The sequence below is a fragment of the Gekko japonicus genome, unplaced genomic scaffold (genome assembly GCF_001447785.1).
Source record: "Gekko japonicus isolate JY-2015 unplaced genomic scaffold, Gekko_japonicus_V1.1 scaffold529, whole genome shotgun sequence".
NCBI lineage: Eukaryota > Metazoa > Chordata > Lepidosauria > Squamata > Gekkonidae > Gekko > Gekko japonicus.
Genome location: NW_015167549.1, coordinates 441971 through 469662, shown reverse-complemented (window position 1 = coordinate 469662; position 27692 = coordinate 441971). Strand labels below are relative to the sequence as shown.

General features: G+C 49.4%; 1 protein-coding gene across 1 annotated transcript; it reads left to right on the top strand.

Annotated features, from left to right (window-relative positions):
- The first annotated feature begins 10 nt into the window (after positions 1-10).
- TFAP2C (transcription factor AP-2 gamma (activating enhancer binding protein 2 gamma)) lies at positions 11-26948 on the top strand. Its single transcript, XM_015413663.1, has 7 exons — positions 11-146; positions 6512-6991; positions 8531-8582; positions 10567-10789; positions 12722-12840; positions 17083-17224; positions 25019-26948. The coding sequence occupies exons 1-7, from the start codon at positions 99-101 to the stop codon at positions 25302-25304; spliced, it is 1350 nt and encodes a 449-aa protein (XP_015269149.1). The 5' UTR covers positions 11-98; the 3' UTR covers positions 25305-26948.
- Positions 26949-27692: the final 744 nt, after the last annotated feature.

The window sequence follows — 27692 nt, the reverse complement described above, 5'->3', positions numbered from 1 at the left end:
ACACCCGCACACCCCGCCGCCACTTTCCACCTCCCCTCCCTGGTTGATTTTTTTCTTTTTTAACCGTGTCTGCACATTTTTGGGGGATACTGGACGCCATGTTGTGGAAACTAGCAGACAATGTCAAGTACGAAGAGGACTGCGAGGTGAGAGCTCAGGGCGGGCTGGGGAGGGGGGCGCGTTCCGCGGCTGCTGGGATTCGAACCCGTAAGTCGTGCAGGCGAAAGAAAGAGGCCGTGGCTTTAACTCTCTTCAGGCTCCAGCCAGGGAAACCCTGGGATCCTCTGCAGCTCCCTCTGACCAACTTGCCTACTTTCTCCCCCGCTGCCGCAGGCTTCCCCAGGGCCTGCCCGTCCCTCCTCTGCCAAACAAACCGAGGCAAGGCGCTAGTCCCCAGGAGGCGAGTGAATGCAGTGGACGCCTTAATAGTCAAGGGAGAGTCTCCCGGCTACATTAGAAGTCGGGAGGTCTTGCTGCAATTTTGTTTTATCCGTAGCGAAGTCTCCGCGCCAGGGTCCGCGGAGTCGACTGGGTCTTTGTGTCGAACCTCTCTTTTAAATTTATCCGGAGAGGTTGGGATGGTGCAGCCTGGTGAAATCGGCATTGCAACACCAAAGCATGTTTACTCGGAAGTGAGTTCTGCAGGGAGGGAGTTCCTCCTTCATCACTTTGCATACAATTGCTAGTCTGGATGCGTTCTCTGGGCTGGGAGGGAACTCGCCAGTTACAGCCGGGGCCCTGCATGATCTCCCCCCGCGCCCTCCCGCTCAACTAAGTGCCCGGTTCGATTTCAATCGGATTTTTATTTTATTTTATTACTTGCGTGTAAAAACGAGGTTTTGCCTCCCGGACAGCCGATCCCGCTGGCGGTGCTTTCCCAGCGTGGCTCCGACGGATCCCGGCCGAGCCCGAGGGAATTCAGCGGCGCTTGCCTCCGGTCGCGGCGTCTGGGAGAGGCTTTCTCCAGAGTAGTCTTACACAGCCTCCCTCGGCCTCCTGGCCCAGCGAGCTTCGACGGTCGCGAAAGGGTTAAGCCAGGGCTCCTTCCTGCAGCGAGGCCGTCTGAGTCACCGAGGGCGCCACCCCTCCCCGTCCGGGGCTGGCGAAACCTCCCGTGAGAATAATTGCAAATGTCCCCGGCGCTTCCCGCGGAGGGAGGGAGGGGGGGGAGCCCGGCTCCCTCTGCCCAGCGCCCAAGCCCCACGTTAGACGGGAGAGGGGACCCTGCGGACCTGCAAACCGGGAGCCGAAATCCGCGCGCCGCCCGCTGGGCTTCCCTGTCCGTCGAAGAAGCCGAGCTAAGATCGGGCTACGAGAGAGAGAGAGAAATGTGCCTCCTGCAGAGGCTAGCCAGGAGCCCGTGGGAACGCGTCTCCCCCTTCTGCACTCCGTCGCTGTTTTGCAGAGGAGAGGAAATCTTTTGCATGGCAACAGCTCCTCGGGAGAAAGAACTACGGAGGAGGTGGAACCGCGGTGGTTTAGAGCGGCGATCGGGTGCCTGTTGACTCCCAGCCGGCCTTTCCGTGGTGCTCGCTGTGGCGGGGTGCAATCCTGCGCAGCAAGGGAGACGGGGGGGGGCAAACACCAGAGTCGCTGCTGGCGGCAAGCCTCCGCTTGCTTACTCGAAAGTCAGTCAGTCCCACGCTGTAGTCTCCGCATCCTTACTCGGATGTCAGTCCCACGCTGTTTGGTGGCGCTCACTGCCGGGTCCAGCGGGGCAGAGGACTGATTCCCAAGAGAATCCAGGCGGACGCTTATGCCACACCAGAGAGTCGCGCCTCACTGCATTGTGATGCAAAGCGAGTCTTCAAGGTGGTGGTTTTTGTTTGGGGGTGGGAGGGAAGCGTAGATCGCTCGCTCTTAAACGCTCAGAGATAAGACAAGAGAAGCCGTCGGGTAGGATTGACGAGGAGCGGAAGTGATTATTCCCCTGTAGCCTGTTATTTTTTTCCTTCTCCCTCTCCTCCCCTCGTGCGGTTTCCCTCCCCGGGGGGTGGGGGGAGAGAGAGAGAGAAACCCGCCTGCAAACCTTCGCCCACTTGCGCGCCCCGGCTCCAGTCCGCCCACGGGGAGGGAAGAGAAGCGCGCCGGGCCGCTCGCCAGCCTGTCGGACGGGTTCTGCCGGCGAGGAAGGGAGGCCATGCGGGGAGGAAGCGAGGTAGGCAGGTCGGGCCCGGGCAGGCAGGCAGGGGGGCGAGTTGGGGAGGCCCGTCGGGGAGCCGGGAGGCAGCGTGGCGATTCCTCTCCCGGGGGAGGAGGAAGGTTGCCAGAAGGGGGTTCCTGGCCCTTTAAGGAAGGCCGGGGCAGGCCGCGGGTCAACCGGTGCAGCTTTCCACATGGTTCTGTGCCCAGGAGAAAAAGTCACCTGTTGGTAGGTGGGTCGCTGCTCGGTGCTATGCAGGGTTGCTGCGAACGGTGCGGCTGGCTCTCGGGGAGAGGGCGCGCAGGAAAACCGGAAGCTTTCGTAAAAGAAGGAGGGGGGGGTGGAAGGGGAGGATCCCGGGATAGGATCCTAAAAGCCGTTCGTTGAGGTCCCATTTCGTTAAGAGTATATAATTTATGTTCACTTAACACGGGTACCTTTCCCCACACACCCGCCTTCCTGGGAGGACCAGGCTCACGGTCGCCCCTTGTCTCCTGGACAGACAGCTCGCCGGGTGACCTGGGGCCAGTTGCACCTTCCCGGCCTAGCCCACCTCGCAGGGTTGTTGTGAGGATAAGATGGAGGCGAGGAGAACGAGGAAAGCCACTTTGGGTCCCCACTGGGGAGAAAGGCTGGATATAATAATAATAAATATTTTAATGGTTTGTGGTTTGCTTTGAGGAACCGCCAGCAGAGAATTCGGGTAGAATTGACTGCGGATTAAGTTTATTTCCCAGAGTAAATACTGAACCCAATCCTGTGCATGTTTGCTCGGAAGTCCTCCCAGCGACTTCCTCCCAGTTAAATGTACACAAGCTTATAGTCGACAGATCTACGTAAACTTTGGGGGTGGGGAGGTAGGTAGCAGTCCCGTAGTATTTACTTCCGAGGAGGCTCGCAGAATAAATCATGGCCGTTTAAGAGTCTAGGCCCTCGATGTTAAGCCTGCAACTTCCCCTCTTTCCCGGAAATCCCCGGACATCCCTTCAGTAGGACCAGGGCATGTACCCTACTGCAGCGGGGGAGTCTCCACTCCTCAACACACCATTGTCATTGGTGTTGACACGCAGCTTGCGATCCAGGAGCCACTTAACAGGGCGCCACGAGGTCCCCTGGGACTTCTGTTGCTCGCACTGAATTCAAGCCCTGCGGTAAAGCTTCTTTTTAGGGCGCCGAGGATTACTCGCAAGTAGGACTGTTCGGCGAAGGGGACGGCTGAGTTGCAGCCGTTGGAGGCGCTCCAATAAGTGGCTGGCTGTTGAGAGGCCTCTTTGGGGGTCACGGGGGGGGGCTCATCCGGAGTCGAGAGCGTCACCCTAAGCGACCCCTTTTCTCCGCGTAGGTTTGAGTGGATCACATGTGGCCACGTCTAAAACCTCATTCCCAGTAGAAACCTTGAAAAAGGCCCCATGAGATGGGCTGGGGTTGTTCCTGGGTAAATGAGGACAGGCTCGCAGCCGGGGTTCCCTCAGACCGTTTCCCCCCCGCAAACTGCAGGCCGGCTTGCTGGATTCGTTTCCGAGTCGCCGGCGTGGAGCTGGTTTCCTCTGCTTTCGCGTCGCCGCGCTCCGTCTCCAGTGCGCCGGCTTAATCCGGGCCAGGCTGCGATTCCCTTCGAGAGTAAATCCCAGCGGCTGAGCGGGATTTAGCCCCAGAGGAGTGGCAAGAGTAGTAGAAGGGGTGGCAAGGGTAGTAGAAGGAAGCCGAGCCTGCCTCCAACCCCGGAATCAGTTTCGAGCGGCCGGGCGAGATGGCCGGAGGGGAGAACCAGGACGAGCGCCGTGGAGACCGGCACGATGTTCAGGGGGTGAGCTTTGGACAATTAGAACTCCCTTCGTCAGACACGAGGAGGAATGGAGGGAGGGGCAAGAGTACCTCTGAGAGTGCGCAGAGGGCCCCTCCCCCCCCGCAGTCTTCCGGAGAGAGTTTTCCGGCTGGAGAGCCGACGGATATGTGGCTTTTGAGAGTGCTTACAAGGCAGCTCTCTACAGAATTCCTCCGGTGAAAACCCGTTGATTTCAACGAGTGAAGGCTGGGGGAGGTCGGTGTAGAATCGCCCTGGCCGGGGAGCTCGGAATCAATTTCCTTGAAAGTGACTCATGGTTGAACAGAGAGAGGGATGGACTTGGGAGTGAATTGAAACGTGCGTGGTGGGGTCGGGCTCTAAAATATAAGGGCCCCCTTTCCATCCCCTAACGCTCCTCCTGCGTTTGATCCCTTTGACAATTGCAGCGCCCCCCCCCCCGCCTTGCTCGATTGGTCACGGCTCAGCCTCTCCGGCCCCGGCTAGATGGGACTGCCGCGCCGCTTCACGCTCCGCTGGGGTCCCCGCGGCGATCCCCTTTCTCCTCTGATTGACCCGCCCTGTTAGTTTAACGAGCGTGGAGGCAGCAAGCCCGGCTTGAGCCCCCGCGATCAATGCGGATCTCCACGTTTTGAAAGTACGAAGATCGTTCGCTGCAAACTGATTTCCCCTTCGGACCCAACAGCAAAAGTCTTTCTTTCTTTCTTTCTTTCTTTCTTTCTTTCTTTCTTTCTTTCTTTCTTTCTTTCTTTCTTTCTTTCTTTCTTTCTTTCTTTCTTTCTTTCTTTCTTTCCCCCCCCTCTAATTTTTTGGTAGGATATTTTTGTAGCCCCCCTCACCACACCAGCCCATTTTTAACAGGCACCCTGGGCAGAAAGGTTATATTAAATTTTCAGGAGCCCCCAAGGGCAGGAGGAGGGTGGGGTTATTTTAAAATTAAGTTAGCCAAGGGGACAGGACATTTCTTAAGACCCTGGGAGCGGGGGAATTGTACTCAATATGAAACAGAAAATAATAATGATCATGATATAGCAGGCAAACAAATCTTTAGATATAATTTTTTAAAATATGTTTCACAAATATGAATTTGCTGGTAGTAAAAAAAAAGTAGCCCCTTTCATAAATTCAAACAAACAACACTGAAATCACTTCGTGTAACAGGCTGAAAGTGATAACTGTATTTTTCCTTATTTGTCCAGCACTATGAAAAGAAGGGAAAATAACCCGGTTCATTATAGAGAATTTCTGTTTTCAGAACGCACTTATGTGCTTATTTTGTTTTGTGCTTCTGTAAAAAGGAGGCGGTTACTTTCCTACAGGGAGGCAGGTTCTTTCCGTAAGGCTGGATAAACTGACTTATTAAGACATGCAAAAATATAAATAAGTCCTAAAATTGTGTGAGGAAGTCAGATCTCTTTGAAATCAGTGGCACTTGAAAAAGTGTGCATGCACATGGAAGCTCGTACCCTGAATAAACCTTTGTTGGTCGTAAAGGTGCCACTGGACTCTAAATTTGTTATACTTGGGTCTGGTTGCTTTAAAACCAGACTTGAGAGCTGGAGTCCTGTGTATGGCAGGGAGTTCTTGAACTTGATAGGGCTTACCTATGAGTAAACATTTAAGAGTTGGACTGGACAGTGTATACCATGTGAGTGTCTTCTGCTCTTTCTCCTTTTTGGCCCTTTACTCAGTTGACAACATTATCCATCAGGAATGATGATTCATTGAATTTGTAATAAATTGGTTTAAGACTGGGATTCTCGTGTTGAAGCTGGGGGCCGTGGCTTTGATCTGATTGCAGTATTGGGGGTTTTCTGTGTGTTTCAATGAACCCGTTCCCTTCCTTGAAAATATGACCCTTGGTAGGCATTCAAACTTCCGAATCGTTGTTTATTCAAATATGAAACTAATGGGATTTCCCTGTGTGTTTCCCTCTCCCTCCGGCAACGTTAGGCTGTGGTCCCCAAGCAACTAACTCCAGAGAAACTCCATTTCTGTCAGAGGGAGGGTGCTGGGAATGACTCCGATCAAAGGGACACGGGACGCTTTTCCGAATGGCTCCGCTCTTTTGACGCCAGTGGAGCTGTTTCAGATTAGATGGTTTCAGGATTGCAGCAAAATCTTGGGCGAATCTTCCTGAAGCTGACGAAGTTCAACCACGATGCCAGCTACACCCCACACTCTGAAAAGTGCTGTGTGGCAATCTGGTTAATTACAGTGGGTATGACTCGCAGGTTCAGTCCTTAGATCCAGCTGCTTTTTGGAAACTGACTTTGACACCTTAATGTAGCCCCCCCCCTTTAAATTTCTTGGTGAACTGGTTTGGAAAGAGAGGGAGAGAAATTTCCGCCGCCTTACCCAGGGGGGCCTGTTTTTTTTAAAAAAGGTTGCCCAGGTGTAGCCCAGGATCAGAGCCAGGGAGATCCCTCCCCTCTTTAGGTATTCTCCCTTCAGGAACAATGTATCCCATGTGGGTTGTTCTCCCAGCTGTCTGTCTAAACACTGCCTCCCCCAGAATCGAGGATTCCTGGCACTGATCTAGCATCTTTTTTCCCCTCCCCCAGGACCGCCACGATGGGAGCAGCAATGGAAATCCCAGACTACCCCACCTCTCCGCTGTCAGCCAGCACTTGTACAGCCCGGCTCCCCCGCTCTCTCACTCGGGGACCTCCGATTTCCAACCCCCTTACTTCCCTCCCCCCTACCAGCCTCTGCCTTACTCTCAGTCCAGCGACCCTTATGCACACCTCGGGGATCCTTTCTCCATCAACCCACTCCACCAACCGCCTCCGCCTCCTCCCAGCCAGCAGCAGACCAGCTGGCCCAGCCGTCAGACCAGCCAAGACCCTTCGAGCCTGTCCCACCACGCCCGGCCCGGTCTGGTCCCCCATCTCTCTGCTCTGGAAAGCGGCTCTGCTGGGGCGAGGAGGGAAACGTACAGGCGGTCTGAGCTGCTCCTGTCCCACGGCCACGGTCTCGACGCCTCCAGCCTGGCGGAAAATCTCGGCCTGCACGATATGACACAACAGATGGAAGAGGTCCAGGTAAAGATTCTGAACAAAGATCTGGGATTCCTGACAAAAAGAGGGGTGCTTGCGTTCGAAGGTATTGTCCTTGTGTGAGGACAAGCCGTTCCACCATGACTCTCTGAAGGCAGACTACAGAATGTCCTAAAGGGAGGGCTAGTGGATTTGAAAAACAAACACACACAAAAACAGGTTGTCTGCAGTCAGTCCCTCTAAGTTGAATTAGTGTGAGCTAGCTCATGATTTTTTAGCCTCCGGCTCACACATTTTTGCCTTAGCTCAGGAAGGATGGCTCCAGAGCAAACTAATTCATGCAGTAGCCAAATCACTCGCTCACAACTTTAATGTCAGTAACTCACAAATTTTTGCTCACAAGACTCCACAGCTTAGAAGAGGGTTGTCTGTGAGCTCTTACGGGCTGACCTGTTCAAGATAAAGAGGCACGGGGCAAAACACAAGTTCATGGGCTCATACTCCACTGAAGAAACCCAAGTCTGTTGCTCCTAAAAGTGTAGTGATGTTCTTAAAGTGTGGTTACATTGCTAGATTGTGGGTTTAGAAACAACAAATATTGTTCTGTGGTCCAGTGGCCCTAAACCCCAGTGGCAAGGGTCTGCTCTGCATACACACAGACTGAGTATATTGGAAATGTTCCAAAAAGCCTCATGTACATTTCAGTAATCAGACTAGCCCAGAAAGGTAAATTGGTATTGGTGAATGAGGACAGAAACTGACAGCACACTGTCATGCCCAAGGCCACTTCATGGGTTCATTGGTGGAGGTTCTCCATCCAGCCCCATACTCCTTAGAGGAAAGCACTTCTGTAAGTCACATTTAACACCCCACCGGGTCAGAGACTAAAATGGAACCAAAGAGACCCCACTGTGTTCTTTATAGATTTGAATCACTTGGCTGCTTGCAAAGATCTACGGGCTATCGCTGCTCTGTGGATGCCACAGAAAGCTGTACATTGCAGGTTTCTGTGGCAGCAGTGTCATCAAACCAGATTTTCTTCCCACATAAAAGACAGCCCTTGGCATTGGAGTTTAGGGTTATTGGACCGCAGAACTTAACAATATTCCTTGTTCCTAAACCTGCAGTCTAGAGATATAGCTACACTTTCAGGACATTAGAACCATCATGCCTTATGTATAGCTCGGTTGGCTAAACAGTGCATTTAACTCCTGCATGTCTAGGCGCATAGTCTAGGATGTATAAGCCCCTGTTAACCCAATGGTACTTAAGGGTAAGCAAGCATTTGTGGCCTGCAAGTGTGTTTACTGAGAAGTAAGTCCTTTGGATTCCAAGGGGAGCACACTGTCATGTCAAGTAAGCACATCTAGGAGTGCAGCTTTAGAACTGCGCGCTACCATTTCCACTGGCTAGCAAGGTATGGCTAGCATTTTGGGGTTGGCCCTTGGAGCTTCCAGCTTAAGAGCTGGAGGTATGAGATAGCAGGGAAAAGCTTCACTTGGGTTTGGAAGGGGGAACGGGTGGATGACGGATCTTATTTCAGCTCTAAAATGATATTCTAAAAATTTCACATTCTCTTTCCAGAATGTGGAAGACCAACATTTATTAATGCATGACCAGACAGTCATTAGAAAAGGTCAGTAACGTTGCGTTCTGTGGTTGCTTCTTTCTTCTTCCTTTAAAAAAAATCAGTGTTTTAAAACAAATAAAGGATGGCTTAATTGTTTTAGTATTATATTAGCTGATGTGTGGAGTTTTTTTCCTGATGGAAAAAATTAAGAGTTTTTCTTTCAAGTGTGTCCACTTGAGTTGGCATGATATCTGAGGCTGTCATTTCTACAATCCCTTGATTTCAAAGTAGGCAGACTGTGGATTTGGCTAGAATGTATATTTGTTTACAGATTTTATGCAGGAAAAGCAATTTGGGCCCCATAAAGTAGGTTCTAAATGGGTTGTTAAATTTTCTAGTGTTTCCTGGGAGCAATTAATTAATTGTACTTGCTGTGGAATGTTCTTCAGTCTAGCATATGTTACCGGACTACGTCTTTCTGCTGGTCAAAAGTTGGTTCTAAGGCAACCACCTTTGCTACTGAGTTAGTGTATTAACCTAATGCTTTGGTCATGCTGGTTTTGGGAAATGTTCTGCTAAGAATCTACCTATGAAAGTGGAAAGTAACTAATGCTGCTGTAGGTGCTTTTTCATTTTGGATTAATTCCTAATGTGGTCCTTACTGAGTAGCTGTTGCCATACAGATCTCTTCCAAAGGTGCAGGTGGAGTTTTGTTTTTTTACAAAATGAGCATTTTTGATAAGGAGTTTGGGAGAAAAATCTTAAAATTCATGCACACCTTTCTTTGGTGGTAACTTGTGACACTTGTGACGTCAACTGGCTCACTTCAATAAGCAGGAAAGCCAGGAAATACTGCTTGTAAAGTAAAGATCTTGTTCTGCCATTGGCCCCAAAATTTATTTATTTGGTTCCTCCAATATCAAAAACCTAATGTGCTCCTTTAAAAAAAAAAGTTTCAGGTTCTATAGGTTTTAGTTAGGAAGGAGAGGGGGGGAAAGTAAAACTGTCAAATCAGATTTCTGGAATGGGAAGATCAAGAAATTTCTGAAATGGAAAGGAATGGGTTAACCTTGCAGCCCCCATCATGTCTAAATGGATGCTCGAAGGATTTGGTTAGGATTTAAATACACTGAAAAGCTTTCTTTGGTGGTATTTATAAGACCGAGACAGGGGGGAAAAAACAGAGAAATGAACTCCCTCGATTCTGGTACTGACACCTCTCCCCCCAGGTTGTAAAAATCAAAGGGGAGTTTTGTCTTGGGGGGGGGGGGCGACCTGTATGAGAAAAAGCAGAAATGTTTTGCTGTAAACTCTGCTGATTGCAGAATTAGCTCAGGGCAGAAGGTTTTTCATTGCTGTCAGTTTTACCCGCTTTGAGAATCTTCCTTTTTCTTATATCTGGTTCTGTACGGCTTAACTGTTTCCTGTGCTGATTGCTGGCTACAGTTGTTCAGTGGGAAGCAAATTTCTATCGACTTTCTTCCCAACCCCTTCCTGGAACATCTGTTACCAGAAGCATTCCCACTGTTTAAAACTTCCATGATCTTTGCCGCACTAATGATAAGGAATTCTATCCCTTGGGGGTTTTGGGGAGGGGGAGGAGGGTATTTATTAAGAAATTCCAACATTGTTAATCATTTGAATTTGACCCAGCTTAGCATTTTATGGCTGCCATCCTGTACACTGTTACTTAGGAGTAAGTCTCCTTAAGCATAGAATTGAGCTGTAAACCTCATTGAGACAGCAGGTGCTTATCTCTGGAGCTGTCGTTTCCAAGGACTACTTCAGAGGAGAGGTGGGCTTAATAGTATACGTTCAGGTATCGGGTGCATGAAAAACCTCTTTGAGTTGGGGCTAAACAGCCCTTCCTGCTCTTAATGACAAAAATCTATTTGGGTGTCTCTCTTAATGGGTTCATAAAATCCAAAGGATTGACTATGTTTACGATCAGTCTGTGTAGCTGAAAAGAAGTGGATTTTCCTAAGCAAAGGGGGACAAAAATGAAAAACAAAAACCCACCTTCTCTTTTCTGTTGATCTTGGGTTTCTAGGTCCCATTTCATTAACGAAAAACAATGCGTTAGGTCTCCCTTGCCAGAAGGACGGGCTCATCGGAGTGGTGATCAACCCCAACGAAGTGTTCTGCTCAGTCCCTGGACGGCTTTCTCTCCTGAGCTCCACGTCAAAGTACAAAGTGACGGTAGCCGAAGTTCAAAGGCGGCTCTCCCCTCCGGAATGTCTTAATGCCTCTTTGCTCGGAGGAGTTCTCAGAAGGTAGGGCCCCCAGCAGCCCTCTGGGCATTGCAAGCTTCTTCCCTCCCCCCCCCCCCCCCCGGCCGCTTGCCATCAGCACACGTATCTTGCAAGGAAGCCCAGTGATATGATGCTGAACTGTATGTGAATGTTTTTATCTCCCAACGATGCTACGGCTCTGCAGAGAGGGAGGGAAACGCTGCATCCTTAATAGAGTTTATTTTCAAGTTTATGTGTTCTCTCTCTCTGTCTCTCTCTGTCTCTCTCTGGCACCCCTTGAGCTTCCAGAGATGGTGCTATAGCAGTTCTGGAATAAATTTTCATTTCCTTTTTTTAAAAAACAACAACATAATGCTATATTTTTTCTTCTCAGTTGACAGAGCTTCTTGTATCTGAGTCTATCGTTTTCTTTACAGGGGCAATCTCCTCTTCTGTACTAAATGCCCCCTGATTTCTCATGGGCCACCATTTCCAGGGGCACCAGTCCTGACCTGGATGGCCCAGGCTAACCTGATCCCGTCCAGTCTTGGAAGCTGAGCAGTCAGCCCTGGTTAATACTAGAAGGGGAGACCACCAAGGAAGTCCAGGGTTGCTCGTCTCTTGCCTTGAAAACCCTATGGGGGGGTGGCGGCCATGAGTTGGCTATGATGTGGTGGTGCTTTCTGCCACCATGATGTTGGGTTGTTAGCTGATGAGATTTAAAAAAACAAAAACAAAACCCTGCCTTTCACAACAGTTTGATGTGCAGAGATCAGCAGGTGACGTTTCTATCCGTGCTTGCTGATGTCTACGTGTTCAGCTGCAGTTAAAGGTTTGCTCCTCCAGGGGCAGCTGCTGAATCCAGTCACCTGGTTTCTGTAGCAAGAGGTGTAGGGTTCCTTGCTAGGTTCTTGGATAAGTCAGGTTTATTTATTCATTGGACTTAAACCCCACCCTCCCTGTCGAAGCAGGCTCAGGGCGGCTTACATAAAAGTGTTAAAAACAAGTTTAAAACAGACAAAATCTAAAGGGCAAAACAGATCTAAAGGTTGGATCCAGCCAGCGCTTCCACTAGTGAAAAAAGGGAGGAGGGGGGGGAGTACCTTTTGACCACCTAGAAAACTATGGCAGGAAGCATAGGCCTGGCATGGACAGAAGGCATGTGGGATGGGGGCCGTAGGGAGGAGGGGGAAGCTAAATGAAACCGAATGGGAAATCTTGACAGGACCCAACTCACTTGAATGCAGCGTGTTTAAGAGAGTCTTAGCACTGGTTGTCTAGATCATATTAACCAGGGAGGAATAACCAGTTATTAGAGGTTTGAAAAAGTGAAAGGGGGTGGGGGTGGGGGTTAAGCAACGTTCCCTCTAATTCTCCCCCCACCCCAACTGAGCGGAGCAGTTCACATCCTGAGCTTTAATCTTAAAATGGGGAATGGGCAACGCAAGATACTGCCTGGCTCCAGGTCGCTGCTTCCTGGGTTAATGACCAGCCGCTCATTTGCATAGCTTAGAGGGAACACTGGGCGAGAGACATCATTCGGAAGGGCACTCTGGCTTTCAGAGGGCTGTAGTTTCATGTCAAGGAATTAGGATTGCAGCTCTGACTAATACCCAGGTGTATGTGTGTGTGTGTGCTCCCCAAGACAATGAAAAGGTCATTCCATGCTTTTGGAAAGTTTCATATCCATTCTGTCCGTCCCCACAATTTGGCATGATTCGGGGCCATGTGTAGGCAAAACGCCTCTTCCCCCCCCCTCACTCTTTTTGATCTTGCTTTCTGATGTTTATGTGACGGAGCGTTCAAAAGTAGGTCAACCCTTGTTTTGTTTTTTCCCCTCCCCCTGAGACCGTATTGAATGTCAGCAACTTGTATTTTCCAAATTGCTTTGAAACGTGGCCTCTTTTTTTAAAAAAAACCAACAACAGCCAAATAAAAGCATGGTGCGTCTTTCTCTTCTCTTCTCCCCTGCAGAGCCAAATCTAAAAACGGGGGCCGCTCATTAAGGGAGAAGCTGGACAAAATTGGCTTGAATCTTCCTGCTGGCAGAAGGAAAGCTGCAAACGTGACGTTACTGACATCATTGGTGGAAGGTCAGTCTTTTAAAAAAATATCTCTCCCCCCCCCAAAAAAAAAGATTCTCTGGGCAAAGGATCAATGAGAGTAACTTGAGTACCGAATGAAGGTGCCCTCTTGGAATTATTGGGCTGATTTCAGAGATGAGCAAAAACACCCCAAATAATCTGCAAGTGCTAAAATCAGTGTGAGGTTGCTGCCCACTAGAGCCATGCAAAATGTGGATTGTGTATTTGTGTGTGCACGCGCACACATTTGTGATGGAGGTTCCATACAAGAAGGTCTGGATTTGAGGCTGAAATTGTGTCAAAGATATGGCAAGAAACTTTTCACGGAGGCCAGCCTGCAGGTGGGTCCTGGGGATCCCCCGGAATTACAGCTCACCTCCTGACTACAGAGACCAGTCCCCCTGGAGAAAATGGCTGCTTGGAAGGGTGGATTCTATGGCACTGTGCCCCACTGAGGTCCCCATCCTCCCCAGGTTTCATCCCCAAATCTCCAGGAGTTTCCCAACCTGGAGCTGGCAACCCTACCCCCAGCATCCCCCCCTTGGTGGCTGGGGGGGGGGACACCTGGCAATCCTATTTGATGGTCCAAATTACAAATGGCGAGAAACCTTCCTTGACAGTCCAAATTAGAAATGGAATAAATATAATTACATGCTTGCAGATAAGGGCTTCATGTCAAGAACAGCTAGATCTGAGTCCACTAGGACCTTAGCGATCAGCCAAGACTTTTGTGGTGTCAGCTTTCAAGAGTCAAAAGTAGGAATGGAGATCCCTGAGCCTTTATATCCCAGTCAGAAGGTGGGAGGGGCGTTGGCAAAGGAGGAACTCAGGATTGCAGAGGTACAATACAAAATGTCATCAGCTTGATTGGATCAGAGGAGAAAGGCGGTGGGGGCAGAGAACCAGAGAACCGGCAACTTCAGTGAGATAAGTTCGTAGGTCCCTATTCAGCCTGGGGGTGGGGCCTATTGTTCTGAATTTGTGAATGAACTTCAGTCCCACAATCTCTGCATTGTAATTTCCCCTTGAAGCATCTCTGTTTGAGGACTGCCACCCTTAGTTCTAGACTTGAGGCTGAGATCCATCCTCTAAAGTAGGGTTGGTTTAATTTTAATTTACCACCTCCTTGTGATTGTTTAGTTATCGATGTTTACACCCCACTCTCCAAAAATGGCTTACACTGTTCTCCTCTCCTCTATTTTACCTTCTCAACAATGACCCTGTGAGGTAAGTCAGGCTGAGAGAGATAGGGTTGCCAGGCTTTCCCTGGCCACCGGCAGGGGGTAGAGTAGCCAGATCCAGGTTGGGACACTCCTGGAGATTTGGAAGTGGAGCCTGGATAGGACAGGGACCTCAGTGGGGTACACTGCCATAGAGTCCACCCCCCAAAGCAGCTGTTTTCTCCACGGGAACAGATCTCTGCAGTCTGGAGGTGAGCTGTAATTCCGTGGGATCCCCACGTCCCACCTGGAGGCTGGCGTCTCTAGAAGGTGACCCATTAAGCTTCCATGGCCAAGTGGGGATTCTTCCAGATTTCAACTGCTATCCATGTATACCGTCGTCCTCTATTCAAGCAAAGATCAGCAGCTTGTTAAAATCTGGAATATGTGTTTTATCCCTGGAAACCTACTGGTGTCTTTGTCGTAATTCTGATCGATGAGACACCTTCCCCTCCTCTTTTTTTCCTGTATTAAAACTGGAGGCACACTTCATGCAGAGACAGCATGTTTCCTTTTAGGGTCAAGAGCTGGGGGAGCTTGTGCTGTGAATCATGCAGAAGGGCAGCGGGTAGCCCCTCTCCCAGGAGGGAGGGAGCCTTCCCATAGCTTTAGCCCCTCCCCTCTCTCACTTTGCAGGCAGCTTTCAGTATTTCACTAAATGTGTGTTATGGCACGTAGCTTTGGAGTTGCTGCTCGGCTGTGTAATACCTATGGGCCATTGTAAAGCTCAAGTGAAGGGTACCAGAAATTAAGTCAATGGTTTGTTCGCATGCTCAGGGTGGCCCATTCAGTGCTGCAGTGCTGGTGTGAGCCCACCTTTATTGCCTGGGGAAATTGTGCTTTGGAATTGAGATCCCTGGCAGTTCTGCTTGCGTCTGCCACTCTTTGATGAACTCGGTGGTTTGGGTGGAGAGTCCAGAGGCCTCAGAGTGAAGGGTACCAGAAATTAAGTCAATGGTTTGTTCGCATGCTCAGGGTGGCCCATTCAGTGCTGCAGTGGACGGGCTGGTCTGAGCCCACCTTTATTGCCTGGGGAAATTATGCTTTGGAACTGAGATCCCTGGCAGTTCTGCTTGCGTCTGCCACTCTTTGATGAACTCGGTGGTTTGGGTGGAGAGTCCAGAGGCCTCAGATCTGCAGAGTCGCTTTGTGGGTGGGAGTGCCGGAGTCCCGAGTGGTGTTTGTTTGGTTTGAGCTGCCCTCAAAGACGTGGGCGGGTGAGGCGTCGAGCTGTTAGCCATCCGTGCCTGGTTCTCTGAATGTTGGAATCTGTCTTCAGTCAAGCTCCTGACTGCAAAGTGTAATATTTTGCAAGCGCTTGACATCATGCAGAAACAGGCGAAGAGCACTTGCCAGTTATAGGGGAAGAAGCCGGCGTTTGGGTAATGATGGGAGGGGGGCAGGGAGGAGGCAGCTCTCACTTTGCTTGAACACAGAGCACATGGGCTGGTTTCCCCGGGCGTTTCTTGCTGAAGCTACGGTTGCCAGCCTCCAGGTTGGGCCCAGAGATTTCCTGGAATTACAGACTAAATAGATTGCCTGTTTATTTATTTGAACCATTTATTCCGCTTCTCCTGGCGAAAAGGGCTGCTTTCGAAAGCGGATTGCATGACATTATATCCTATCCAGGTCCCTCCCCTCCCTAAACGCCACCTTACCAGGCTCCACCTTCACATCTCCGGGTCGGGTATTTCCAAACCCAGACTTTGCAAAGCTAGCTCAAACACATTCGTGGCTTTGGTGATCAATAGGGAGTGTCCCCTGCTGGCCAACAGGGTGGGGTGGGGTTGCCAGCTCCAGGTTGGGAAACTTCTGGAGATTTGAGGATGGAGCCTGGGGAGGACAGGGACCTTGGTGGGGTGCAATGCTATGGAGTGCACCCTCCCAAGCATCCACTTTCTCCAGAGGAACTGATCTCTGCAGTCTGGAGATGAGCTGTAATTCCGGGGATCCCCAGGTCCCACCTGGAGGCTGGCATCCCTAGCTGCCCTTCAAGAATATTCTGTTGGAGAAGGGGGGCCATAGCTCAGTGGCAGAGCATCTGCTTTGCACGCAGAAGGTCCCAGGTTCAGTCCCTGGCGTCTCCAGTTTAAAAGGGAATAGGCAGTAGATGATAACGAAGTCCTCTGCCTGGGACCCTGGAGAGCTGCTGCCAGTCTGAGTAGACAATACTGACTTTGATGGATCGAGGGGCTGGTTCAGTACAAGGCAGCTTCATGTGTTGGTCAGAGGGTGAGGCTGAGAAGAAATATCCATCTCTTTCCATCCTATTTGAGTTCTATTCATGAACTAATGTGTTATATTGGAAAAGTTTCATCTGCAAAGTTACTAGGGTTGCCAGGGCCTGGAGATCTCCCAGAATTGTAACTGATCTCCAGATGACAGATCAGTTCCCCCGGGGATAAGGAATGCGTTGAAGGGTGGACTCTATATGGCATTATACTCCACGGAGGTGTGTTCCCCTCATCTCCTAACCCTGCCCTCTTCAAGTCTCCCAAGAATGATCCAACCTAGAGCTGACAGCCCCACCCTTTTGAAGGTCTTCATGCCCATCACACCAATTCCTGAACATCTGGGAGTGGCCTTCTTGGATGTCTTATTGTTTTGACTGGATCTTGTTTTATTTTTAAAATCAGGGGGTTGCCATATGCATAGAATGCATAAAATGCGCGCCCATTCCTTGCATTGCTGACCGTGTATGCGTGCCTAGATAAGAGAAGGGAACTGCTGATGTGAGATACACTTCATGTATCTGACAAAAATGGAATGCGAGCCGTGATAGCCGCTAAGTTGGCTAGGCTTTAATATGGTTGCCAACTTCCAAGTGGGGCCTGGAAGCCTCTGGGAATTTCAGCTGATCTCCAGAGCACAGAGATCAGGTCCCCGTGGAGAAAATGGCAGCATTGGAGGGCTCTACGGCACAACACCCTGCTGAGGCCCCTCCCCTCCTAAAACCCCGCCTTCCCCAGACCCCAGATCTTGGGCTTTATCTTGGCCTAATCAGGGAAATCTTTCTCTCCCACTTCCACAGGTGAGGCCGTGCACCTTGCCCGTGACTTCGGCTATGTCTGCGAGACAGAATTTCCTTCGAAAGCAGTGGCTGAATACTTAACCCGGCCACATTTGGGGCGCAATGAGATGGCAAACAGGAAGAACATGCTGCTCGCTGCAAAGTAAGTACCTTTGCTCGAAGGCAAACTTGCCCCCGGGGCACTCTGGAATTTTCAGAGGGCTTCGTAAATGGTCAGGATAAAACCATTGAGAACCAATGCGTGCTCTGAGCTCCTTGGAGGAACAAGGGAATAAAAATATACTGGGGGAGCCCTGTAAGGATATTTATTTGCACGTTGCAGGTGGGGGAGCGGAGCAGCTTGTCTGAGCCCACCTACCGTGCTCCTGAAGCCCCGCCTCTTGTAGCTTTATTGCTCCCAGCCATTATACTGCAGTTGCTGTCTTCCCACATGCCGCAGATCTGATCTCTTGCCAGGATCTCAGTGCAGTTCTCCACCATGTCTTCCCTCCAATTGGTTTTTATCATCTAATGCAAAGGAAACAATTTTGGCAGTGCTATAAAGAGCTGGGGAGTGAGGAAGGCACGCCTTTTGAGATTTCCGTTGGCCCCCAGATCTTCTGTTAAATCTGCCTGAGCATCGTCTCTGCTGTGGGCAGACAATCCAGTTGACAAGGCTGGGGGGATGCAGGTTGTTCCCCTCCTTTCTCCTAGGGTTGCCAGCCCCCAGGTGGGGCCTGGAGATCTCCCGCTTTTACAACTGATCTCTAGCTGACAGAGATCAGCTCCCCTGGAGAAAATGGCTGCTTTGAAGGGTGGACTCTATGGCCCTGTACCATGCTGAGGTCCCCTGCCCTCCCCAAACTCCTCCCTCTCCTGGATCCACCCCCAAAGTCTCCAGGTGTTTTCCAACCCAGACCTGACAACCGTACTTTCTCCGTGTGTGTAATGTCACACTGCTCTATCTGGGGCTCCCTCTGTGCGTGGCTTCAATCTCGGGGTGCCTGGCCAGCATGTGGAGTGGAGGCGAGTCTTGCTTCATCTCTTCTGGAGTGGGCCTTTTTATTCCAGAAGGCCATTGCATGATGGTTTCTGATTGCTTTCCTGCTCTTATTGGTCAGATGTGGTTGTTGCTGTTTAGTTTACAATATTGTGGGAATGGTGCTAGTTTCAAGTCACTGTTTTGGATGCTCTAAGCAGGCACAAAGGTAGCTAGTTGATAAGTCATTGCTAATTAAGATTGATGCACTGGCTGGTGAATCATAAGCTGTAACTCCTAAAACGGTTTCTCTGTGGAGGGATTCTGGATTTGTATGCATCATGGTTCTTTTTCCTTCTGGGTGTGCATTGGATTAAGGGGCAGGATTTTCTTAGTGGAGGGGGCTTGGCTTGATCATTTGCGTCACGGGTGCCTTTGGAGAGGATCCCACATCTGTGGCTTGCAGCAGGGCCATATTTACACACCAGCTAAGTAAACTGCAGTCCAGTGACTGAGATTGAAAGGTAATAATAAAGTGCTGTCAAATTAAAGCCAATTTATGGTGACTCCTCATGGGATTTTCGAGGGAAGAGATGAGTTCAGGTGGTTTGCCATTGACTTCCTTAGCATAGGAGCCCTGGTCTTCCTCAGAGGTATCCCATTCAAGTATTGACCATGGCTGACCCGTCAAGTTCTGACAAGCTTGGAGTAGTCCGAGCTGCTCAGAGTTTATAAGGACCTCAAAATACAGAAAATGTATAGAAAGCAGGTTTTTGGATAATATTATGGAGCCCCTTAATCTAAATATAATTTAGGGCCCTCGTATGTCTGAACTGAGCTGCGGTGGCTCAAGTGGTTAAGACGCTGAACTGCAGGCTGTGGAAGATCGGTAGTTCAGCAGTTCGAGACCCGGGTGCCGCAAGACGGGGTGAGCTCCTGTCTCTAGTTCCAGCTCCTGCCAACCTAGCAGTTCGAAAGCAAGAAACTGCAAGTAGATAAATAGGTACCACTTCGGTGGGAAGGTAACAGCGTTCCGTGCGCCTTGGTGTATAGTCATGCCGGCCACATGACCATGGAAACGTCTTCGGACAGTGCTGGCTCTTCGGCTTTGAAACGGAGATGAGCACCGCAACCCTAGAGTCGGACTCGACTGGCTTTCGAGCAAGGGAACCTTTACCTTTACCTTTTTATGTCTGAATTCAGCCTTGAATGCTTGAATCCAGAGGGCCATTCTTATGTGTGCCATCAACTCTTGTGCTGAAACTGTGGATTCAGGGCTGCCAACTTCCAGGGGGTGGCTGGAAATCTGGGATTTCAGCTGCTCTCCAGCCAACAGATCTGTTTCTCTGGAGAAAGCGGCTGCTTTGGAAGGTGGACTCTGTGGCATGATGTCCCACTGAAGTCTCTCGCCTCCCCAACCCCCACCTTCCCCAGACCCATCCCCCAAATCTCCAGGGATTTCCCAACCTGGAGTTGGTAAGCGCACTCTTCAGGCTGCAGGTGAGTTTAGTGTTGACGTCTGCCGCAACCCATTTGCCGCCCAAAGTGGTATAGTCTGCAAAAAGTTTCCCACATGAAGTTGTGTAACGTGCCCCTCCCTGGGGGAAAAGAATAGTTGGTAGATGCGGGTCAGAGCTGTACGTAACCCAAACCTCTCCCCCGAGAAGAGCCAAACCTGTATTTGTGCAAATTAAGCACACTTTACGGAAATGTCTATGTTGCCGCTCTTAATGACGGGGAGTGGCAGTGAGGTATGGAGCTCCATCCCAACTGCTGGAATTCCCACCCCACCCCTTTGGTGACCTCTCTTCAGGCCTGGGACAGCCCCATCAAGAAGACCCTCTTTGCCCTCACGGGGCCCAGACACTTTGCTTTCTTAACGTAGCAACGTCCCTACAGCAGGAGTCCCCAACGTGGGGCCCGTGGGTGCCATGGTGCCCGCCGCTACCTTTCCTGGTGCCCGCCAAGTGCTTTTAGAAAGTGGGTGGGGCTTTTGCCCGGGTTGCCAGGTCCTGCCTCCGATCTAGGGGGGCTCCCCCGGTTGGGATCTTCTGCCGCACACGTGATGACATCACCCAGAAGTGATGTCATCACATTGCTGACATTGGGGGGGTGATACTTTAGTTTGGGGGCAAATCCCTATGGTTTTTTGCCCTCAAAACCATCGGATTTGCCCCAAAACGAGAGTGTCACCCCCTGACATTGGCAACACGATGACATCACTCCCGGCTGTTCAGGGGTTCGGGCTCCCCCAAAATCCCCACCCCGACCGGGGGGGGGGGATGGCAACCCTAGCTTTTATCCAGAAGGGCTTCTGATTGGTTGTGCAGATTAAAAGGCATCCTATTAAGCAGGGCTTTTATCTGAACTGTGGAAGAGGTACTATTAGAGTTGTATGTAACCTCGTTTTCTGACATTTTGCGGTTGGCTCCGTCTCCTCAAGTAGCCCTTTTGTAATTTGCTCCACCTCCAGTGGCCACCACTTTATGACTGTGCCCCCACCACTCAGTGTCAGAATTCCAGTGGTGCCCACATGCTCAAAAAGGTTGGGGACCCCTGCCCTAGAGAAGGAGTTGTGCGCCCAGGGAGGTTTCCCAGAATTATGGAGTACAACCAGCCATGGCAACATTTCTTCTCTTAACTCTTAAAACCCGCTGCCTGAAGAACAAAACCAAACTAATTGTGTCAGGCTGACGTTTTAAAAGTGTGCTTAAGCAGTGCACTTAAACACTTCGTAAAGTTCTTTGCAAGGTAAAAAGCTCTCATTTGTTTGGGGCCAAAGGGATGGGTGATGGCAGTCACAGGGTTTGTGTCAGGGCCACATGGGAGAGGAAGAGGAGATTTAACCTTCTGAGCACTGCTATCTCCTGCTATTGAAATGCCTGAAGAACAAAACCAAACTAATTGTGTGAGGCTGACGTTTTAAAAGTGTGCTTAAACAGTGCCCTTAAACACTTCGTAAAATTCTTTGCAAGGTAAAAAACTCCCATTTGTTTGCAAATTCTTTGCAAGGTAAAAAGCTCTCATTTGTTTGGGGCCAAAGGGATGGGTGATGGCGGTCACATGGTTTGTGTCAGGGTCACATGGGAGAGGAAGAGATTTAACCCTCTGAGCGCTGCTATCTCCTGCTATTGAAAAAATACAAGTAAATGATAAATAATAATCAGATGCAGGTGCTAAATGCTGCAGAATGTGGCAATTTCCAAATATGTTCTGCTTCTGTTGCATTTGATCCCATTGCCACACCCAGTCTTTTGCCAAGACAGGATTTAATGAAGGCAACTTGGTCCAAAGTATGCATTGCTAGGGTTGAGTTGGGAAATACTTGGGGATTTGGAGATAAGTGTTTGGGAGGGGAGGGACCTCAGTGTTGTATAATACCATAGAGTCCACCTTCCAAAGGAGCCATTTTCTCCAGGTGAACTGAACCCTGTTGTCTGGGGAACAGGTGTAATTCTGGGAGACCCGCAGAGCCTGCCTGGAGGTTGGCAACCCTAGGCATTGCATGGTGGCTGTTGAAAAACTATCACTTTCAAAGCAATGGGCAGGTTTTGCATGTGTTTCTGCACATGTTCTATGTTTTGGACAGGGTTGCATACCTCCATGTGGTGGCTGGAGGACCCCCCTCCCACTATTACAATTGATCTCCAGGTGACAGTGATCAGTTCAACTGGAGAAAACGGGCTGCTTTGGAAGGTGGACTCTATGGCATTGTACCCCCCCCAAGGTTCCTCCCCAAATGCTGCCCTCCCCAGGCTCCACCCCCAAAACCTCCAGGTCATTCCCAACCCCGGAGCTGGCAGCCCTAGTTTTGGATCAGTGGAACAGTTTGAGCATGGCTGTTAAAACATCAATGGGAGGAAAGCAGGTCTTCTTGTGGCTTTGTCATGCCATCTCGGTACAACATGGGCAAGTTTGAAAGGCACCCTGCAGTGTGAATTAAATACTGGGGTTTTTGTGGTGTTCCTGGGGGGATTTTTTTTAGCTATGGTGTTAGGCACCTCTAAGAATGTGTTTCTTCTTCTGAGGACTTGAGGGGCAGGTTAGGCTTGGCAAATGGTCGAAATTTGTAGCCACTGCACATGGCAACTACAGGCTTTCAAGTAAGTAGTGGCTGGGGATCTCCTGGAATGACAGTTGACCTCCAGGCAACAGTTCCGTCCCCCTGGAGGAAAATGGCAACTTTGGAGGGTCATCTCTATGGAAATATATCCCAATTGAGTTCCCTCCCCGGATTCTGCCTTCCCCAGACTCTGCCCCCCTCCCCAAACCTGCCGGGATTTCCCAAACGAGAGCTGGCAACCCTCTCTCCCAAGTGACAAGCGATCATTAAGAGGCATGCAGCTCTGTTTCCCGTCCCAACTTCTGGGATGCTTTATCCTTGCAAATCACAGCTGTGGAAGTTCTCCCTTAACCGAGCCCTAACTTGGTGAACAAAGGAGAACCAAGCAGGAGACCAGACTGAAGCACAACAGTACAAAAGGCTAAATGGGTCTCTGATTCTGAAAGCTGGTCTGTATCATTCTGCAGAGCTTATAATCAGGCTTGTATTACTGCCACAGTTTTGTAGCAGCTGATGATATGTTGCCGGCTGCAGAATCTAGATTTCCCCCCTCCCCCCTAAATCTTAGCTTTCTTCAAAATGAATCAAGTTTCTAGTCTTGAAGACTGCAAAGACCAGTTTTGAAATGCCATCACTCCAGCTGTGCTAGTTACTTATATTTTTCCTGGACCCCAAATGTCAGTGGCTTGAAACCCCCGAAGGTCCTCCGTACATTCTAGAATTGGGCTTGCCCAATGCTCCCTTCTAAGCTGTGGAGTCTTGAGAGCAAAAATTCTACTTTGTGAGCCACTGGCATTAAAGTTGTGAATGAGCGATTTGGCTACTGCATCAGTTTGCTGTGGTGCCATCCTTCCTGAGCTAAGACAAAAACGTGTGAGCCGGAGGCTAAAAAACCTGTGAGCTAGCTCACACTGACTCAGAGGGAACACTCATTGCCACTTCCTGGTTGAGAAATTCCTGGAGGTATTGAGGGTTGGAGCCTGGAGAGACCATGGCTGGGAGAGGGGAAGGACCTCGGCAGGGTATAACGCCATAGACTCCACCTTCCAAAGCAGCCGTTTCCTCCAGAGGAGCTTATCTCTATAGCCTGGAGGTCAGCTGTCATTCTGGGAGATCTCCAGCCACCACCTGGAGCTTGACTACCCTATCCGAAGTGCTGTCTCTGGGGGTGTGCGTCCTCATTCCTTGCGGCCTCCCACTGCGTCCTCGTGCTGTAGTCTGTTGCTTCCCGGATTCGAGCCAAAGACGAGCAAGATGAGGACTCATCCTTGCTGTCTTGATGCTCCCAGTGTGTGAACTTTTCTCCTAGGAAATCCCTCCATCACTTAGCTTCTTCCTCTACATTTTTTTAAAAAATGCTTCTATATGAAAAAGGCCCTTGCTGTTTGGGGAGTAGGTTGTGGTGTTGGTTTGGTTTTCCTGCTGCGTTCTTTGTGTGCTCTTCTGAGTGATTTTTTTTTTTTTTAAAAAGAACGACTGTATGTTGTCTTGATGAGGGCTGTATGGCTGGAAAAGCATGAAAAAGAAATTCAAATCTCTGTGGGCAGTGCCAGGAGAACTCCTAGGAGCTGGAGACGTTGCTAAATGACTCCCAGTGTTCAGAGGGGGAAGGACTATGTCCTCTCTCCCCCCCCTCAGTCCTTTCCCCTTAAGTAGAATACATTATGCAAAATAAGAGTCAGCAAATTGCTTAACTGACACATTCTGGTTTCAAGATTTATTTTCCTTGCACTTTTATTTATCTCACCTTCCCTCCAAAGAGCTCGGAATGGCACACGTGGTTCTCGGTTGGTTTTGCTTTTTAATATTGATAAGTCTGCCTTTCTCCTGACTGTGTTGCTTCCCGCTCCTTGCCGTTTGAGGGGTTGGATCCTGGGACTTCCTTCCATTCCAGGCTGTTCATCATTATTCCCCATTGGAGGAAGTCTCTCCCCCCCCACCTCCCCCTGGAAGGAATTTCAAGCTTGTTCTCCCTTGGGCTAATCCCGCATCTTTTATTTGCTGGCTTTGAATCGGCTGTTGCAAATATGAATTAGCTTGGCACGGAATGTGACTTCTGCATGCAAAATACACAGTACCCTAACGAGGGATGCAAGCTCTGGTTCGGGAAATACCTGGAGGTTTTGGGGGTGGAGCCTGGGGAGGGCGGGGTTTGTAGGGAGGCATAATGCCATAAATTAGGGTTACCGTATTTCTAAAAAGCAAAAAAGAGGACATATTTCCCAACTGACTACTTCAAACAAGTGATCACTATGACAAAGCTTATTTGAAAAATACCCCTACTATTTAAGCTGTGATAATTATTACCAACTAGGAATATTCCAAACTTTCCAACCTGAAAAGAGGGCATTTTCATCAGTTTTTTTTTTAAAGAGCCCAAAAGAGGTTGGACACCAAAAAAGAAAGGTATTTCCTCCAGCAACCCTCCCATAGAGTCCGCCCTCCAAAGCAGCTATTTTCTCCAGGGGGATCTCCGTCACTAGGAGATCCGTTTTAATTCTGGGAGAGCTCCAGATACCCCCTGGAGTCTGCCAACCCTAACCCTGCTGCCAGAAACCCTGCCCCGTGCTTTCTCTGCAGTGCAGCTCTTTTTTTGGTAGGATAGTCCTTTTGCTCTTTGGCAAAAAAACCTGAAAAGTATCCGAAGGAGCAGTGACTCCCGAAAGGTCATTCCGCTGCCACAAATTTTGTTAGGCTTTAAGGTGCTCCTGGGCCCTTGCTCTTTCCTGCTGCTACAGGCAGACGGACACGGCTGCCCATCTTGAGCAACAGATACGTTTGATTTGTGTGTTGGAAACCATTTCTGCTCCTTCTGAACATTGTTTCTTTTTGATCCTGGCCATATTCTGCCTTTTGGAAGCGCTGACATGACGTTCGCTGTCTCTCTTGTGTTTTTGCCTCTGTGCGCCCTGCAGACAGATCTGCAAAGAATTCACCGACCTCCTCACTCAGGACAGAACCCCTCTTGGGAACGCAAGGCCGAGCCCGATCTTGGACCCTGGCATCCAGGGCTGCTTGACTCACTTCAGCCTCATCACGCATGGCTTCGGGAGCGCCGCCATCTGCGCCGCCATGACGTCCGTCCAGAACTACCTGAACGAAGCCCTAAAAATTGCAGACAAAACGTACATGAACGCAGGGGACCAGAGTCCCGCAGAAACCAACAAAAGCATCGAGAAGATGGATAAGCATCGGAAGTGAGTGCGCGAGAAAGGAGCCAGTCTTTCTAAACCGTTCTCCCAAATATAGGACTTTAAAAAAAAAAGATTTTCACGCCTGAGGGGCGTGTAGAAATCTGTCACAAAACTTTGGGGTGTTTTTTTTTTAATTGTTTTTGTTGAAAGCCTCCTGGTTTTGGATCCTCCGTGAGATACATCTCTCTCTCTCTCTCTTTCTCTAAAGCTGCTGTTATCCATTCATTGTGGGACCAGGTACCAGAAGGTAACATGGACTCGAGCTTTGTTTTTAAGCAGTACAAAGTGTGGTGCTATCTGGGGAGGGTGGGGGGGAAAGGGAAGAAGTTAATGCGGTGTTTCGAGATGCTGCGGGAGGAGATCCATCCCGTCTTCTGTGCGCACTTGTCTGCCTCTCATATCGACTACATCCAGCAGGGCCCTGCACATGCAGGCGACTCGTGGAACATGGCAAACACGATGACTACATGGGACATGCGCACGGATTGCCCTCTCTGGACCATACTTAGGTGCATTGCAGAGCCCTATGTGCACTTAGCTGGGGGCGGAGGGAGGAGTTAAAGGGGCTTTGTCAAGCCCTGCGTGGGGCTGTGAGTAGAGGGGTGGATGGTTCGTGCCCATTCAGCTTTTGTTTCAGAAGACCCTCAAGCTTCTGACCAGCTGGGATGCTTCCGGCTCTCAAAACGTTTCAGGATGCTATCTGGAAGCCAGCCGTAGCACAGAGTAACAGTAGTAACCCCAGGGTCTCTGAACTTCTGGCAAAATGCCCGGGACTTGTAACCTAATTGAAATATCCTAGGAGACGCTTAATGTAAAAATTACTTCTTTTTTTAAAAAAAATTATCTGGTGGTATTTTGAACGCTTCTTGTGGATCCCGGTGAGAGAGCTTTAGACTTCTGAGCCCGATCCAGGAAACGTTGCTACAACATACCTGAATGGAAGCGAGGTTTGGGGCAAGACTTCAATGAACTTGGCAGGATTGAAGTGGAAAGTGGCAAGGCTTTTGATGCAAGGATGCAACACCCCCCCCAGCCCCCAGTTAAAAGGGGAAAAAAAGTTTTAGAAACTGACATCCACTTTAAAAAAATCCAGGATACTGCAGGATACTGCAGCTTTATACACTATCTGTGTTTTTAAAATGGGAAGAAAACTTGAAAAGCATAGGCACATAATTTTTTAATGACTTTTTGTTTTTGCCTACACAGGCCAAAAAATTATATATAAATATATAAATATATCTATCTATCCAGGGAAGTTTTATGTGTATAAGGGAAAGCGAGTGTGTTGAATGTACATACTTATTTATGTTGTAATTTAATGGGATTTGTAAATAATGGTGAACTTTTTAATACTTTTTTTTTATAAATGGGCTTCGCATTTAATTTCCCCCCCCCAAAAAAGGTAATGGGTAAAGTTCGGTATATTGCTAAGTTTATGCACAGGTCAGTTTATGCTGGGTATTTAAGACTTTTTACAAAAAAAAAAAGTGTCTCTATTCTTTCCACTGAAGATTAGATAGAATCTGAGGTGTTTGTCGACAAAGCAATAACTTTGTGTATTAGTAGCAATCTGAAATGAGTGTGTGAGGTATGGTATGTCTGCGGGGAGGGGGGGCAAGAAATCATGAAAGACGTACAATCCCGCCCTCCCACCCCGTACCCCAGGTTGTAAATGTTTCCCTATCACCATGCTGTTGTATAGGATAACCATAATAAAAGTATTCTGGATAGAAATATTTGATTCTTTTTTTCTTCTTCTGCTTTGTTGGAAAACGCTTTCTGTGAGTTGGGTGGGAGATCTCCAGGCTCTACCTGGAGGCTGGCAACCCTAGGAACTCTGCAGGTGGAAGTCCTCCCAAGAGAACACATTTATTCCATGAACAGAACTAAAATAGGATGAAAAGAACCGGGTATTTCTTCTCAGCCTCTGACTAACACATGAAACTGCCTTATAACTAACCAGACCCTGGGTCCATCAGTATTGTCTACTCAGACTGGCAGTGGCTCTCCAGGGTCTCAAGGCAGAGGTATTTCTCATCACCTACTGCCTGGTCCTTTTTTAACTGGAGATGCTGGGAAGTGAACCTGGGACCTACTGAGCCATGACCCGTCCCCCATTTATCAAAGCTGCAAATTGAGTTAATTTGAAGCCAGTTTGGTGTAGTGGTTAGGAGCGCAGACTGTGATCTGGGAGAACCGGGTTTGATTCCCTACTCCTCCACATGCAGCTGCTGGTGTGACCTTGGGTCAGTTACAAGTTCTTTCAGAGATGTTCTCGAAAGAGCTCTCTCAGCCCCACCTTCCACACAGGGTGTCTGTTGAGGGGAAGGGAAGGGAAAGAAGATTGTAAGCCACTCTGATGAGACTCCTTCGGGTAGTGAAGGGTGGGATATAA

Coding starts and splice junctions, on each gene's coding strand:
- TFAP2C (XM_015413663.1), top strand. CDS start 99: ATGTTGTGGAAACTAGCAGACAATGTCAAGTACGAAGAGGACTGCGAG. Junction 12,841..17,082: donor ACTGACATCATTGGTGGAAG/GTCAGTCTTTTA, acceptor CCACTTCCACAG/GTGAGGCCGTGCACCTTGCC. Junction 17,225..25,018: donor AACATGCTGCTCGCTGCAAA/GTAAGTACCTTT, acceptor TGCGCCCTGCAG/ACAGATCTGCAAAGAATTCA.